The sequence below is a fragment of the Odocoileus virginianus genome, chromosome 24 (genome assembly GCF_023699985.2).
Source record: "Odocoileus virginianus isolate 20LAN1187 ecotype Illinois chromosome 24, Ovbor_1.2, whole genome shotgun sequence".
Classification (NCBI taxonomy): domain Eukaryota; kingdom Metazoa; phylum Chordata; class Mammalia; order Artiodactyla; family Cervidae; genus Odocoileus; species Odocoileus virginianus.
The window spans coordinates 22,727,269-22,745,483 of NC_069697.1; the positions used below are offsets into that span (position 1 = coordinate 22,727,269).

At 40.5% G+C, this 18,215-nt stretch overlaps 1 protein-coding gene across 2 annotated transcripts in view; it reads right to left on the reverse strand.

Annotated features, from left to right (window-relative positions):
* Nucleotides 1–18,215, reverse strand: part of FGD6 (FYVE, RhoGEF and PH domain containing 6) — a 113,283-nt gene that overhangs the window by 40,974 nt on the left and 54,094 nt on the right. For both annotated transcript variants that reach the window (XM_020877907.2, XM_020877906.2), the window contains exon 6: nt 1,430–1,581. In XM_020877907.2, coding sequence (XP_020733566.2) covers nt 1,430–1,581 — 152 coding nt within the window. The remainder of the gene's footprint in view (nt 1–1,429; nt 1,582–18,215) is intronic.

Here is an 18,215-nt window from a genome sequence, read left to right on the forward strand (position 1 = left end):
GCCAGTCCTGACTGGTCCTGTTTTTACCATTTCCTGCTTCTGTACAGCCAGAGACTTCAGAAAATTTAGATGAATTTCTAAGATAATTTTTTGTAAGAAGAATGATAAAGTACAGACAGGGAAATTCTTTGTAATTACATTTTATTTTAGCATACCTTTAAAAGATAGCTTTTAGTCACTCCTCAGTCCTTAAACTGTGTAATTATAATTTTAGTCATTCCTTAGCCCTTAAACTATATAAGTATAAATTTTATACTTAGGCTGTAGTGAAGTATTAATCACTATTTAGCATATTTTCCCAACATGTAGAGGCAAGATATTTCCAAAATAGGCAGAGGTATTTTTCTGGATTATATATAAATAACACTTAGAGGGAAATTTTTTTATCATGAAAGTAGATGATACACCATGTTGTTGTTCTAATAATTTGGGGGTTGCCCATGAACTTCAACAGTAAATCCAACTCCCTAAACCAAACTTGCCACACATTTCCAAAGATGTCACCAAACTTTCTATTACTGTCTAAATATCATAACGGGCTTCCCTGGTGGCAAAAAGATGGCAAAAAGAATCTGCCTGCAATGTGGGAGATTGGGTTCGATCCCTAGGTTGGGAAGATCCCCTGGAGAAGGAAATGGCAACCCACTCCAATATTCTTGGCTGGAGAATTCCATGGACAGAAGAGCCTGGTGGGCTACAGTCCATGGGGTCGCAAAGAGTCAGACACAACTGAGTGACTAAAACACAAATACCGGTAATAGCAGTCAACCTCTGGTATTCTTTTCCTGTTGTGAAATCTACAGCATCTACAACGATGTCATATATGTGTAAATTTTCTAAACCAAACAGCAAAATTTCCCTATCCTCTCGTTAACAGCCTCCTTTAGAAAATGCAGTTTCCTGCATTTTTTCCTGCCTCTTTTTGAGGCTCCAGAAAGACAGACATTTAACAATGTTTCCAACATGAATATATCAACCCTCCTCCAAGTCTCAAAAATCTTGATTATCAAAGGGCACCTATAGAACGTTAAATTGGTCAAATATAGGCCCTTCTTGCTCTTGAGACAACATTACTAAAGAATTTAAAAAAAAAAATGTAGAGTACTGAGCTCAGTGCATCAGTGAATTCTGGCCATCTAACGTGATCAATCTAGGGGACTTCCCTGGCAGTCCAATGGTTAAGACTATAAGCCTCCACTATGCAGAGGACACAGGTTCAATCCCCTTTCGGGGACATAAGACCATGCATGATGTGCTGTGTGGCCAAAATTAAATAAATAAAGTGATCAATCTACAGGTAATTACCAAGAAAATTCAATATATTGAAGAAAACACAATGTAAGGAACAACAAATCTTTGTCACATGCAGGTCCCTTCTGCCTTTATCTAAAATTGGAAACTCTGGGAAAGCTGGTTGGTCCATTTTTACCAGTTTGACATTCTTTCCTCCAGTTCCTTCAGGAGATCCCGATTGAGCTCATACAGCTGAGGCAAGTAGTACAGGATCTGATTTAGGGTCCGGTCCTCAATCACTGGTTTCCCAAGTTGCCTGGAAGCATGGGCTACTGCATCCCGGAAATCCTGTTACAGTTCAGAGGAGGAAAAACAATGTACACACACAAACCACTTAATATAATGAAAAGCTTTTCTCCCAGTCACTCTCTTTACCACAACAATATAAACTGCAAACTGTATTTCCCATGTAGAGTTCAAATTAAAAGCACCCACTTCCTCTTACCCACTTACTTGGATAAGAAAGTACAGACAGACAGACACACACACACACACACACACACACACACCCCGAGTGGCTGGGGTGGATATTTGGTTTTTAAACAGAACATGTGATATTTCTCTCAAATCATTTGGTTTGATCTCCAAACTTAGCAATTATATTAAGGAGGTATCTGGAAATTATATTGGAACTCTAAACAGTCCTTAAAATTATCCCAATACTGCTATATGAACAAAATCCATTTATTTAAAATTTATTTAAAAGTCCCCAAAAGATCTTAATTAATTTTACATTGGGAGCATCCTTTTGTCCACTTCCGGTAATTACTTGCCAACGGCTGGAACATTCTAACTGAGGCATTTGGAGGGCGGTACATTATTGATAATCAGAGAATATTGGGTCTAAGCCCTTGTTCCTATTTTACTGTATTTCATTGAGCTAACTCCATTTTTCTCATCTGTTAAATGGGTTGAGTGAGTGAGTGAAGTCACTCAGTTGTGTCCGACTCTTTGTGACCCCATGGACTATAGCTTACCAGGCTCCTCTGTCCATGGAATTTTCCAGGCAAGAGTACTGGAGTGGGTTGCCATTTCCTTCTCCAGGTTAAATGGGTTATAAGACTTTAATTAGATACTGCATACAAAGCTTTCTGCAATGTATTTGGCACACAGACTCAACAACATATTTTAACTCTGGACTTGAAACACTCTTCCCTCTATCCAACCTCCCCATAAATTCAAAAGAATTTATACTTTATAGAAATTTAAAACTTTTCTCATCACACATTCTTTTTCCTTGACTTTCCCCTATAAGACTATTTATACCACGTTTTAAGACAGGTCCACCCTACCCCACCCTCTCTCTCCAGAGAACATGTAAAGGGTGAGGCTGGAGATGGTACCTGGCCAGAATTCAATATATCTTGAAGCCTACCCTCAGGGGATAAGTAAGACAATAGTAAACTGTATCACAGTCCTGAGGATTCAAAAAAAGATTGTTCCTTCTTAGAAAGGAAATTTAATTAAAAACCTTAAAGCAAAGGTTGGGTAAAACAGACTCTTTACTAGGCTTTATCTTTTTTCTCCTTCTAACTGCTTCCCTTAGGAATTCACTGGGCAAATCAAAAAACAAAACAAAGACCCTGATTTCTTCCCTGATCCCTTTTAATGCCTACTCCATACATACATACACTAACCATTAGTATCAGTATTTTTTGAGCTTCTTGGGAAGGACAACAAACTCATATCTAATTTGAAAGTAAACAAAAGCTGCCAAGAGTAATGAAAATAAAAACAACAGCAAACAAATGGGACCTAATTAAACTTAAAAAGTTTCTGCAAAGCAAAGGAAACCATAAGCAAAAGGAAAAAATCCACAGAATGGGAAAAAATATTTGCAAATAAAGTGACCTACAAAGGATTAATCTCCAAAATATACAACTAGCTCATGCAGCTCTATGTCAAAAAAACAAACAATCCAATCAAAAAATGAACAGAAGATCTAAATAGGTATTTCTCCAAAGAAGACATACAGATATCCAAGAGGCTCATGAAAAAATGCTCAACATCACCAATGATCACAAAAATGCAAATCGAAACTACAGTGAAGTATCACCTGATACTTTTATTTTATTGAACTCCAAAATCACTGCAGATGGTAACTGCAGTCATGAAATTAAAAGAGGCTTGCTCCTTGGAAGAAAAGCTATGACCAACCCAGACAGCATATTAAAAAGCAGAGACATTGCTTTGCCAGCAAAGGTCCATCTAGTCAAAGCTATGGTTTTTCGAGTAGTCATGTATGGTTGTGAGAGTTGGACTATAAAGAAAGCTGAGCACCAAAGAATTGATGCTTTTGAACTGTGGTGTTGGAGAAGACTCTTGAGAGTCCTTTGGACTGCAAGGAGATCCAACCAGTCCATCCTAAAGGAGATTGGTCCTGAATATTCATTGGAAGGACTGATGTTGAAGCTGAAACTCCAATACTTTGGCCACCTGATAACGAAGAACTGACTCACTGGAAAGGACCCAGATGCTGGGAAAGACTGAAGTTGGGAGGAGAAAGGGACAACAGAGGATGAGATTGTTGGATGGCATCACCGACTCAATGGACATGAGTTTCAGTAAGCTCCAGGAGTTGATGATGGACAGAGAGGCCTAGCATGCTTCAGTCCATGGGGGTCACAAAAAATCAGACACAACTGAGTGACTGAACTGAACTGAATCACCTCTTACAGGTCAGGATGGCATCATCAAAATATCTACAAATAATAAATGCTAGAGAGGCTGTGGAGAAAAGGGAACCCTCCTACACTGTGGGTGGGAATGTAAATTCGTACAGCTACTAGGGGAACAGTATGGACGTTCCTTAAAATACTAAAAACAGAACTACCATATGATCCAGCAATCCCATTCCTGGGCATCTATCAGGAGAAAATCATACTTCACAAGGATATATGCAAATGTTCATTGAAGTACTATTTGCAATAGTCAAGACATGGAGGGGACTTCCCTAGTAGTTGAGTGGTTAAGATCCCTGTTTTCATTGCAGAAGGCAAGGGTTCGACCCCTGGTTGAGGAACCAGATTTTGTGATTCTGCATGTCAGCCTGCACAAGAAAAGGGAAAAAAAGGAAACTGACTCCTCTTCTAAGGTACATTTTAGAGAAGTCAAATCCTATGCTCAACAAGTGCTAATAAACCCTTCATTAGTCCTCAGTGGGAGAAGGCAATGGCACCCCACTCCAGTACTCTTGCCTGGAAAATCCCATGGACGGAGGAGCCTGGTGGGCTGCCGTCCATGGGGTCGCTAAGAGTCAGACACGACTGAGCGACTTCACTTTCACTTTTCACTTTTATGCATTGGAGAAGGAAATGGCAACCCACTCCAGTGTTCTTGCCTGGAGAATCCCAGGGACGGGGAGCCTGGGGGGCTGCCGTCCATGGGGTCGCTAAGAGTCAGACACGACTGAGCGACTTCACTTTCACTTTTCACTTTTATGCATTGGAGAAGGAAATGGCAACCCACTCCAGTGTTCTTGCCTGGAGAATCCCAGGGATGGGGAGCCTGGGGGGCTGCCGTCTATGGGGTCGCACAGCATCGGACACAACTGAAGCAACTTAGCAGCAGCAGCCGCAGCAGCAGCAGCCCCTAGTGTGTTCAGTTGCTAAGTTGTGTCCAGCTCTTTGTGATCCCATGGACTGTAGCCCACCCAAGGAATTTTCCAGGCAAGAATACTGGAGTGAGTTACCATTTCCTCCTGCAGGGATCTTTCCGCATCTCCTGTGTCTCCTGCATTGAAAGGTGGATTCTTTACCACTGAGACACCTGGGAAACCCTCAGTACCTGGGACTAACTTTATCAGCCCAAAATAGTCATATTAACCCAAAGGAACCAAACTACTTCTACCAGTAACTAAAGAACTACTTTTCCAACTAATTACTGTAATATAAAATAAGAATTCATTACTTGTATAAACTAAAATCCAGAAAACCACACAAAACAACTCCACAAACCAAATTGATTGGGGCCAAATTCCACCTCCAAACAGCCTGTTTTTATCAGCACTCACATAGAGTAAGAGAAAATAGAGTTAACATTTTTGACAGTCATCAGGATTTCCAGGCAGAACTATAGAGAATATATTTACATATCACAAATAACATCCTCAACTGTAAATACACTCAAAGCACTATAGTTAAACATCTTCTATGGCATTTTTCATTTTCCCAGTTTAACGATTAATATAATTAAGATGCAAGAGTTCCTTTTTCAGCAGAACAAGAAGCACTGATAGGTTAAATGATGAATATATTTGTCCCTTGGCAGAAGGATGACTTTTATTTTCCAGTTAGAAGGCATTTCCTCAGCCAGGACAGTGACAGCAGTTAGCTGCTAAGTAGCTTAAGGATCTATTTGACACAGCTTTTGCTAGACTCTGCATTCCATGTCTGCCACCACTGCCAAAAAGGAAATTGGTTTGTTTAAGACACAGTCAACAGAGACCAGCTAGTACGCTGTGCTGACGAGTAAGGTGGTCACCTCTAACTGGAGGTCCCTGACACACACCTGGCAAAACTGTGGTTTTTGTTTTGAGTACTACTGGGTAATGTCAGCAGTTCTGGAGGAACGAATGGCTCAAGATGCCATTTTTTTTGGTTGTACTGTGCTCCTTGGAAGAAAAGCTATGACAAACCTAGAGAGCATATTAAAAAGCAGAGACATTACTATGCCAACAAAGGTCCGTCTAGTCAAAGCTATGGTTTTTCCAGTAGTCATGTATGGGTGTGAGAGTTGAATCATAAAGAAACTGAGTACCAAAGAATTGATGCTTTTTAACTGTAGTGTTGGAGAAAACTCTTGGAGTCCCTTGGACTGCAAAATCAAACCAGTTAATCCTAAAGGAAATCAGTCCTGAATATTCATTGAAAGGACTGGTGCTGAAGCTGAAGCTCCAATACTTTGGGCATCTGATGTGAAGAGCCAACTCACTGGAAAAGACCCTGATGCTGGGAAAGATTGAAGGCAGGAGGAGAAGGGGACAACAGAGGATGAGATAGATGGCATCACCAATTCGATGGACATGAGTTTGAGGAGGCTCTGGGGGTTGATGATGGACAGGGAAGCCTGACGTGCTGCTGTCCATGGGGCTGCAAAAAGTCAGACATGACTGAAGACTGAACTGAACTGTGAGGCATGTAGGATCTTAGTTCCCAGACCAGGGATTGAACCCATGACCCCCGCAGTGGAAGCACTGGTCTTAACCATTAAACCACCAGGGAAGTCTGCCAGGATGTATTTTTTTTTAAATTATGAGAGCATGTCAAAAGAGAAATATAATAATTATAAGAGCAAAAGAAGAATGTTTACAATGGCCTTCTTAACTGCACACAGCAGCCCTGGGCCCCATCTCATTTCCCCACCCTGTGGGCCACCATCCCCTGAAAGCCATGTGCAGTGGTCACAGTGCCAGATGTAACTAAACCATGCAGAACTACACACAATCTAACTTCTCAGCTCTTCATGGACCTCAACCACTGCCAAACGTGTCACTGGAAGGAGGAAAAAGAAATTTTTTTAATAGAAAGGATGATTACAACATATGTCTGGTTATTCTAAATGCCAACAGCCAGGATATTTCGGGAAAGTGTGATGACACTTAAGAGCCAGACGCAAAACTATTTTGGGGCAGAAGAATCTAAAGTCGCCAACACCCCCATGATTAAGTCAGTAAGGACACAAGACCATAGGACTGGTACTTCAGTTAGATCCAGAGTATACTTTTTCACACTGGAAAAGCTGAGTAATTAACATAAATGGGGTGAAGGGAGCTATAGTATAAAAATGTTAGGTGGTGGCTCAGTGGTAAAGAATCTGCCTGCCAATGCAGGAGACAGGGGTTTGATCCCTGGTCCGGGAAGATCCCATGTGCTGCGGAGCACCTCAGCCCGTGCACAACTACTAAGCCTGTGTTCTAGAACCCAGGAGACAGAATTACTGAAGCCCACGTGCTAGAGCCTGTGTCCCACAAGAGAAGCCCATGTATAGCCAGAAGAGAGGAGCCCCCATGTGCTGCAACTAGAGAAAAGCCCATGCAGCAACAAAGTCCCAGCACAGTCAAAAATAAACAAATAAATAAAAATAAAATTATTTTTAAAAGTTAGGTAAATGAGTTTTTTTAAATATCAACTACATATACTTCAGTCTATTCTTCTAACATAAAATGTATCAAAGAGTCTATACGCAAAACTAAACCACCTATACTTTAGTTCCTAATCACCACCAACTTGGCCTTTTTAGAAATAGAAATGAGTGTCCTGATGGGATGGGGAGGGAGGTGGGAAGGGTGGGTTCAGGATGGGGAACACATGTAAATCCACAGCTGATTCATATCAATGTATGGCAAAAACCACTACAATATTGTAAAGTAATTAGCCTCCAACTAATATAAATAAATGAAAAAATAAATAAATTAAAAAAAAGAAACTGGAGCCCATTATACAGAGTGAAGTAAGCCAGAAAGATAAAGACCATTACAGCATACTAACACATATATATGGAATTTAGAAAGATGGTAACGATAACCCTATGTGCAAAACAGAAAAAGAGACACAGATGTACACAACAGACTTTTGGACTTTGTGGGAGAAGGTGAGGATGGGATGTTTCGAGAGAACAGCATCGAAACATGTATATTATCTATAGTGAAACAGATCACCAGCCCAGGTTGGATGCATGAGACAAGTGCTTGGGTCTGGTGCACTGGGAAGACCCAGAGGAATCGGGTGGAGAGGGAGGTGGAAGGGGGGATCGGGATGGGGAATACATGTAACTCCATGGCTGATTCATGTCAATGTATGACAAAACCCACTACAATACTGTAAAGTAATTAGCCTCCAACTAATAAAAATATATAGAAAAAAAGAAAAAAAGAAAGAAAAAAAAAGTGTAGTATAATATTATTCTTAATAATTTGAAGAAAACCTACAAAGAACCAGATCAACTTAAAAAAAAATACTCAGTTCCTGTGAGATATTAACATACTAGTCTTACCACCTCTGATCTCCTGGGCAAAAGCAAGCAAAAATCAATGCAAACAAAATCGAGACTTAACATTTTAACGCAATGAAGCACAAAGCAGATGGCCTTGTTTGTCGGGTCAGACTTTAAATCCCCAGGGCCAAAGAGCAGCAAGTGACTTAATGACCAGCTGTCCTGACTGGCATGACCTGACCTTAGGGCATTACTTAACCATTATGACGACACAGTGAATTACGAAGACCAAATGGATATATGGGCAGACAAGGGGCTCTGTAGAGCTCCCTGCCTATATGGGGGACACTAATCACTTCATATTAAGCAAGAGCAAAGGAGCTGCTAAGATCAGAGAGCTTTGATAACTACGCAAAAGGCAGTGTGATGCTATGAAGTAAAAGTGGGGATGAGGGGTAGGCTCCACATTCATAACTTGATTTTGTTCTAAAATGAAAATACTTGACCAAGGAAGTTACTCCTCCCTTTCTCTATGTTCAGACCTGGTGATAATCTGAAAGCAAGCCAATAAACTCAAAGATAACACCATAGCCTATATAGCACAGCAGACATTCCAAATAACAACTTTTAATCAATTTCTGAACATTCACTTAGCACGTGGGTTCAAAAGGACCAGAATTTAAAGTCTGGCTTTGCCATTTAGTAATGGGGTACTTTTGGCAGTTAGGTCACTTTCTTCCCTTAAAAAACAGACATGACACCCATTTGATAGGGTTGTAATGAGGACTGAAACAGATAATTTATGTAACAGAGCACACCGCAAGGTGCACAGAGAGTGCTCAGGAGACGGCCATTTATTTCATTAAAGGAGATTCAGTTATTTTAAATGATCACAAGAGCACCACTTACAATCACAAGTCCCTGCAAGCTTGGAAAAAGAGCTCTCAAACAGAGGTCTATAAACAGAGGAGACATCAAAGCGAGGGAAGGAAAACCAACAGTCCAGTGGCAAGACAGAGACACGCTTAACAGTGAACTTCATTCAATGAAGGAAGCCACTCCAAACTGCAGGTTTGACGTCCATGTCAACATACACTACAGGAGGATGCTTCACAACTAAAAAACAAATAATAATTAAATAGTTCACAAAACTGAAAAGAGACAGTGTATTTGGTAAAACAAGATGGTCATTTAATATGGTAACAACTGGAGGCTTCTACGAGGAAGTCTTTTATTCCTTTTATAAGGCACTTTTAAAAAAAAAGATATATTCTATTTCCTAACAAACACCTGAATGTCCACAGTAACTCTGCCTCTAACTCCATGGATTTTAAGTGGGAGTCTTCTCAAATCTCCAGGGTAATGTATATCTCAGCCTAAGGAAATTGGTGGAACAAAGATGCCTCATTAAAAGTACCACTTATATACAACTTAACCAGTCCATCTTTGTTCGAAAGACCTCAAAGTATCTGATCATTCGCTCTTAAAATGTATTATTTAAATCATGCTGTTTAGACATTTATAAAATAAGTTTATAGATACATCTATTAAACCAGTCTCCCAGCAGAGAGCAAATCAGATAACAAAAACAAAATCAAACCAAAAAAACATTGTATCATTTGTACTTAATAATATTAGATGTCTAAGGTGTTTTATCTTGAAAATGGTACTTATAAACAATATTATAGCAACCTCTGGTTTGGGCAACTTCTGGTACAAAAAAAGAAAAGAAATATAATTAACTAGAGCTCTACCAAACCAAGAAGTATTCATCACTTTCCTATCATTCATTTAATATACATTAATTTAGTGGGATAACACTAAATAAAACAGACAAAAATCCCTGCTTTCAAGGAGCTTACTTTCTAATGGAAGAAGAAACCTAGTAGGGTATTTTTCAGGAACAAATTCTATTTTGATGGATTTGAGTAAAAGCTTACTTGGTAACAACAAAATTTAACAGTACAGATTTTTAACTGATACAAATAATTCTAAATAACAGCACATTAACCTGAAGCATGTCCACTTCACCTGCAGCTAACACTAATTAAGTGCCTAACATTTATTTCATATGATCACATTTAACCATCGCACCAAATGTGGTTATTATTCCCATTTTCAAGAAGAAACCAAGGCTTGATTAATTTGTCCAAGAGCACAGTTAGTGGCAGAAGCACAATTCTTAACCACTAGCCAATTAGTCACATTCATTCATTCAATAACACTTACTGGGGGCCTTCCACACAATAGAAATGATGGGAAACTCAGAAGATATCCCTGGGTTGGGAAGAGCCCCTGGGAAAGGGAATGGTAACTCACTCCAGTATTCTTACCTGGAGAATCCTATGGAGAGACGAGCCTAGCAGGCTACAGTCCATGGGGTCACAAGGAGTTGGACATGACTGAGCGACCAACACTTTCACTTTTTTTTCTTTTCTGAAAAAAAGTGATCGTACAGGATCGCTGCCCTCACCTAGCTTACATTTTAGAAAGTGAAGTAAAGTGAAAGCCGCTCAGTCGTGTCCGACTCTGACTCCACGGACTGTAGCGCGCCAGGCTCCTCTGTCCAAGGGATTCTCCAGGCCAGAAAACTGGAGTGGGTTGCCATTTCCTTCTCCAAGGGATCTTCCCAACCCAGGGATCGAACCCAGGTCTCCCACATTGTAGGCAGACTCTTTACTATCCGAGCCACCAGAGAAGCTCTGCATTTTAGAAGAGACTAAAAACAAACAGGTAAACAAATAGATAAACAATATATGTGAAGTAGCAAGAAGAAAACAAACACAAGAAAGTTGAAAAGGGTGATCAAAGAAGACCTCTTTGAGGAAGTCATCTTAAGCCCACCTTAAAGTCACCTTAAACTGGAAAGATAAAGAAAGAACTAGCTTGAACAAATGAAGGAAGGATAAATATTCCAGGAAACTGCATTGGCAAAATCTCTCAGCAGAAATAACCTTAGCACTGAACTAAAAACTGAAAGCAAGCCACGATGGGACAGAACATAGTCTTTCACAACTGAGAGAAAGCCTTTCTCTCTTTCACTACCTTTTCATCTCATTGCTGCTGCTGCTAAGTCACGTCAGTCGTGTCCAGCTCTGTGTGACCCCATAGATGGCAGCCCACCAGGCTTTCCCATCCCTGGGATTCTCCAGATAAGAATACTAGAGTGGGCTGCCATCTCCTTCTCCAGTGCAAGAAAGTGAAAAGTGAAAGTGAAGTCGCTCAGTTGTGTCCGACTCTTCGCGACCCCATGAACTGTAGCCTGCCAGGGTTCTCTACCCACGGGATTTCCCAGGCAAGAATACTGGAGTGGGTTGCCATTCCCTTCTCCAAGCGATCTTCCTGACCTAGCAATGAAACCTACATTTCCTTCACTGGCAAGCAATTCTTTACCATTGAGTCACCTGAGAAGCCTGTTAATAATATTATGCCAAGACAATATCCAAGATGGTCAAAAGTAGACTAGGACAGATAATCATCCTACTTATAGGACTTGGACTTGTTAAGTAATGCTTTTTATTCTTAATGCAATGGGAATCATGTAAACAGTTTAATGCAGGAGAGTGACACAACCTAAAAAGTATTTTAAGAAAATCACCCTTAATACTTCACATGAAAAAATATTTTAAGGAACAGACTGAAGGGGGATAAGAATGGAAATAGGAAGCCCAGTTAAAAAAAAGGTTGATGCTGTTTTGAGTAAGAGATGATATTCTGGACTAGGATAGTGGCAGCAAAGAGGAAATAAAATCAGCAGGATTGCTGACAGTTTGGCAAGACAGGTGAGAGGGAGGAATGAAGAACAAGTCCTAGTTTTCTGGCTTTGGCAGCTATATGGATGTCATTACTATTTTGAAAAGAGAATCTCTTTTTTCTTTGGGCTCAACAGTGTATTGACTTAGAGACAAAGTGTATATTGGACCATTTTTTCAAATCCAGGCCAAAGTCTAAGTGCTCATGGTAGACACTGCAGAGTAAGGATCATATAAAACGTGACTTTTAAAGTCTTGCTAATGCCTCTGCAGGCCCCAGTTTTTCTCGCAAACATTAGAAGAATCAAAGCCTTCAATCAGTTCTTAGAATCTTAAGTATACTTTAAATCACATGATCTCTACGGAAATCTAATTCTTTCCAATGTAATATGATAAAATTCATTAGTTTAGATTTAAAATCACTTTTATGCACTATATCACCTAGTTCATCAAATTCAAAACAAAGAAATGATAGTGAGCTACAGTGATATATTAAAATCTTGAGTGTGACTACTGTACTGGACAGTGCAGATACTGAACATTTCTGTTTCAGAGAAAGATCTATTAATGCTAGAGTCTCAAATATGGAAACCTATTAATGGGAAATCATATATAACTGAAATAATAGCTCCTCCCAAACCACTAATATAGTGGGTTGATTTCCAAAAATTCCCACTGGGTTATCTAAAGCCTGTTAGATATTTTAAAGCAGTCATATTCTATCATATAACACAGTAGCTAATTCATTTAGATGAAATCAGATAGCAGCACAGGATTAAAATATCCATGTGCTACCTTTGTGGTAGAAGAGTAAACATGAGCCTTAATAGCATGATCGGAGTGTTGGATTGAAACAAGAGATGGTTTTGGCTTTACCCACATTATCATGGTGACAGAGCCCTCCTAGCAATGGTTCAGAATCTGTTTTAATGCCTGGCTGTTAAGACACCCACTAATGTTGGGCTCTGCTGAGTTACCCTTTTCACATACCAGACAGGATGTTAACAAGAGGTTGGCAGATGATCTGTTCTCACTCCTACATTAAAAGCTTAGGAGGTTTTGAAGATGTACAAATCAAGGTGAGTTATGGATGATTCACTCTGTTCAACATCAGTGGGGAAGAATCCAAGGCCGTCTACCAGATCTGAGATGATAAGGGAAACATTTTGGTCTAATTGTCTGTTCTTATGGTGCTTTTGTTTTGTTCCAAAAATACAGAGGTAAGAATCAGGATACATATTTTTTTTAAAAAATCAAACACTCTGGTAATGCTTTTATTGGGCTTGCCTTGTGGCTCAGTTGGTAAAGAATCTGCCTGCAATGCAGGAGACCTAGGTTCGATACCTGGGTTGGGAAGATCCCGAGGATAAGGAAAAGGCTACCCACTCCAGTATTCTGGCCTGGAGAATTTCATGGACTGTATAGTTCATGGGGTCACAAAGAGTCGGACACGACTGAGTGACTTTCACTTCACTTCATTTCAATGCTTTTTTTTAAGTGCTTCTCTACCTACTGGAATCAGAACTTCCTTCATGAAAATGAAGTTTTAGTTCAAGGGTAGAGGAAAAGGCATTTGAAAGCGTCAGAATTGTGAAAAGTCTACTGCCTGGTAATATTAAAATGGATACTTCATTCACTGATGCTCTACATGGGAGGAAGGAGAAGAAGAAAATATAAGAGCAATTGGAGATCCTACCATATATTTTATAATATTAGGTTTTTTCACACTCTTTATTTCACTGATTCCTCATGACCTGAGAGATGGATTTTTTCCTTTTTTTTTTTTGCCACACCACAGCTTGTGAGACCTTGAGTTCCTTGACCAGGCATGGAACCTGGACCCTCAGCAGTGAAAGCTCAGAGTTCTAACCACTAGACAGCCATGGATTTCTCTAAACTGTTTTCTAAAATTTATATACCTAGTAAGAAACAGAATTTACTTAGCTAATGCTTCTCCAAGTGTGGTCTACAAATTGCTATAGGAATACAAAGACACCAGTCAAAAAAAGTAAGAATAAGGGATTGGAAAGTTTTCTTTCCATTTGACAGCACCACGCTGCAATGGCGCAGGAGCGGCCGAGAGGAGCTACCCCACGTTGAAGGTCAAGGGCAGCGGCCGAGAGGAGCTACCCCACGCCCGAGGTCAGGAGCATCTGCCGAGAGGAGCAATCCCACATAAAAGGGGAGGCAGCTGCACAGTTGCAGGAGGGCCGAGAGGAGCTATTCCACATTCAAGGTCAGGAGGGGCGGCTGTGAGGAGGTACCCCTCGTCCCAGGTAAGGAGCAGCCGTGAAGAGATACCCCACGTCCAATGTAAGAGGAACCCAAATAAGACGGTAGGTGTTGCGAGAGGGCATCAGAGGGCAGACACACTGAAGCCATAATCACAGAAAACTGGCCAATCTGATCACAGGACCACAGCCTTGTCTAACTCAATGAAACTAAGCCATGCCGTGTGGGGCCACCCAAGATGGCTGGGTCATGGTAGAGAGGTCTGACAGAATGTGGTCCACTGGAGAAGGAAATGGCAAACCACTTCAGTATTCTTGCCTTCAGAACCCTATGAACAGCATGAAAAGGCAAAATGATAGGATACTGAAGGAGGAACTCTCCAGGTCGGTAGGTGTCCAATATGCTACTGGAGATCAGTGGAGAAATACCTCCAGAAAGAATGAAGGGATGGAGCCAAAGCAAAAACAATACCCACTTGTGGATGTGACTGGTGATAGAAGCAAGGCCTGATGCTGTAAAGAGCAACATTGCATAGGAACCTGGAATGTTAGGTCCATGAATCAAGGCAAATTGGAAGTGGTCAAACAGGAGATGGCAAGAGTGAATGTTGACACTCGAGGAATCAGCGAACTAAAATGGACTGGAATGGGTGAATTTAACTCAGATGACCGTTATATCTACTACTGTGGGCAGGAATCCCTTAGAAGAAATGGAGTAGCCATCATGGTCAACAAAAGAGTCTGAAATGCAGTACTTGGATGCAATCTCAAAAACGACACAATGATCTCTGTTCATTTCCAAGGCAAACCATTCAATATCACAGTAATCCAAGCCTATGCCCCAACCAGTAATGCTGAAGAAGCTGACATTGAATGGTTCTATGAAGACCTACAAGACCTTTTAGAACTAACACCCAAAAAGTATGTCCTTTTCATTATAGGGGACTGGAATGCAAAAGTTGGAAGTCAAGAAACACCTGGAGTAACAGGCAAATTTGGCCTTGGAGTAATGAATGAAGCAGGGCAAAGGCTGATAGAGTTTTGCCATGAGAACACACTGGTCATAGCAAACACTTTCTTGCAACAACACAAAAGAAGACTCTATACATGGACATCACCAGATGGTCAACACCGGAATCAGACTGATTATATTCTTTGCAGCCAAAGATGGAGAAGCTCTATACAGTCAACAAAAACAAGACCAGGAGTGATTGTGGCTCAGATCATGAACTCTTTATTGAAAAATTCAGACTGAAATTAAAGAAAGTAGGGAAAACCACTAGACCATTTAGGTATGACCTAAGCCAAATCCCTTATGATTATACAGTGGAAATAAGAAATAGATCTAAGGGAATAGATCTGATAGACAGAGTGCCTGATGAACTATAGACGGAGGTTCGTGACATTGTACAGGAGACAGGGATTAAGACCATCCCCATGGAAAAGAAATGCAGAAAGGCAAAATGGCTGTCTGGAGAGGGCTTACAAATAGCTGTGAAAAGAAGAGAAGTGAAAAGCAAAGGAGAAAAGGAAAGATATTCCCATTTGAATGCAGAGTTTCAAAGAATACAAGGAAAGATAAGAAAGCCTTCCTCAGCAACCAATGTAAAGAAATAGAGGCAACAGAATGGGAAAGACTAGAGATCTCTTCAAGAAAATTAGAGATAGCAAGAGAACATTTCATGCAAAGTTGGGCTCAATAAAGGACAGAAATGGTATGGACCTAACAGAAGCAGAAGATATTAAGAAGAGGTGGCAAGAATACACAGAAGAAGAAGAGAAGTGAAAAGCAAAGGAGAAAAGGAAAGATATTCCCATTTGAATGCAGAGTTTCAAAGAATACAAGGAAAGATAAGAAAGCCTTCCTCAGCAACCAATGTAAAGAAATAGAGGCAACAGAATGGGAAAGACTAGAGATCTCTTCAAGAAAATTAGAGATAGCAAGAGAACATTTCATGCAAAGTTGGGCTCAATAAAGGACAGAAATGGTATGGACCTAACAGAAGCAGAAGATATTAAGAAGAGGTGGCAAGAATACACAGAAGAACTGCACAAACAAGATCTTCATGACCCAGATAATCACCATGGTGTGATCACTCACGTACAGCCAGACATCCTGGAATGTGAAGTCAAGTGGGCCTTAGAAAGCATCATGAGCAAAGTTAGTGGATGTGATGGAATTCCAGTTGAGCTATTTCAAATCCTGAAAGATGATGCTGTGAAAGTGCTGCACTCAACATACCAGCAAATTTGGAAAACTCAGCAGTGGCCACAGGACTGGAAAAGGTCAGTTTTCATTTCAATCCCAAAGAAAGGCAATGCCAAAGAATGCACAAACTACCGCACAATTGGACTCATGTCACACGCTAGTAAAGTAATGCTCAAAATTCTCCAAGCCAGGCTTCAACAATACATGAACTGTGAACTTCCAGATGTTCAAGCTGGTTTTAGAAAAGGCAGGGGAACCAGAGATCAAATTGCCAACATCTGCTGATCATCGAAAAAGCAAGAGAGTTCCAGAAAAACATCTATTTCTGCTTTATTGACTATGCCAAAGCTTTTGACTGTATGGATAACAACAAATTGTGGAAAATTCTGAAAGAGATGGGAATACCAGACCACCTGACTTGCCTCTTGAGAAACCTATATGCAGGTCAGGAAGCAACAGTTAGAACTAGACATGGAACAACAGACTGGTTCCAAATAGGAAAAGGAGTATGTCAAGGCTGTATATTGTCACCCTGCTTATTTAACTTATATGCCAAGTACATCATGAGAAACGCTGGGCTGGAACAAGCACAAGCTGGAATCAAGATTGCTGGGAGAAATATTAATAACCTCAGATGTGCAGATGACACTACCGTTATGGCAGAAAGTGAAGAAGAACTAAAGAGCCTCTTGATGAGAGTGAAAAAGTTGGCTTAAAGCTCAACATTCAGAAAACTAAGATCATGGCATCTGGTCCCATCACTTCATGGGAAATAGATGGGGAGACAGTGGAAACAGTGGCTGACTTTAGTTTTTTGGGCTCCAAAATCACTGCAGATGGTGACTGCAGCCATGAAATTAAAAGACGCTTACTCCTTGGAAGGAAAGTTATGACCAACCTAGACAGTATATTAAAAAGGAGAGACATTACTTTGCCAACAAAGGTCCGTCTAGTCAAGGCTATGGTTTTTCCAGTGGTCATGTATGGATGTGAGAGTTGGACTGTGAAGAAAGCTGAGCACTGAAGAATTGATGCTTTTGAACTGCGGTGTTGGAGAAGACTCTTGATGGTCCCTTGGACTGCAAGGAGATCCAACCAGTCTATCCTAAAGGAGATCAATCCTGGGTGTTCATTGGAAGGACTGATGCTGAAGCTGAAACTCCAATACTTTGGCCACCTCATGCGAAGAGTTGACTCATTGGAAAAGAGCCTGATGCTGGGAGGGATTGGGGGCAGGAGGTGAAGGGAACGACAGAGGATGAGATGGCTGGATGGCATTACCGACTTGATGGATGTGAGTTTGAGTAAACTCCGGGAGTTGGTGATAAGACAGGGAGGCCTGGCGTGCTGCGATTCATGGGGTTGCAAAGAGTTGGACGAGACTGAGCAACTAAACTGAACTAAATTTTTATTGCGTTTTACAAAAGTTTTGGTCCACCATGGATGTGCAATTTAAATATTCATTTGCTCACCAAAGCAGTGTGAGAATCACTATATTAGACTACAAGCATCCTGAACATATATTCCATGCAAGGTTTGATCAAATAGCACAGTGAAGTTATATAGCAATTTTTGCCTCTACCAGTTTCCTCATTCACTTGAAGATGCTTCAAATTTCCTCGAGGAGGTCTTCCATCTATTTAACCATGACTATCAGAAAATGTGTAAAATAGATATAGTGTGCTCATCCTAGAGATAAATTCTAAGTTTTCCAGGAAACAGCAGTTTAGCATTTTCTTCTCCTTCTCCCTCTACAATTCCCTATACAATAGAGACGGTTGGGGCATAGCAGCCAAT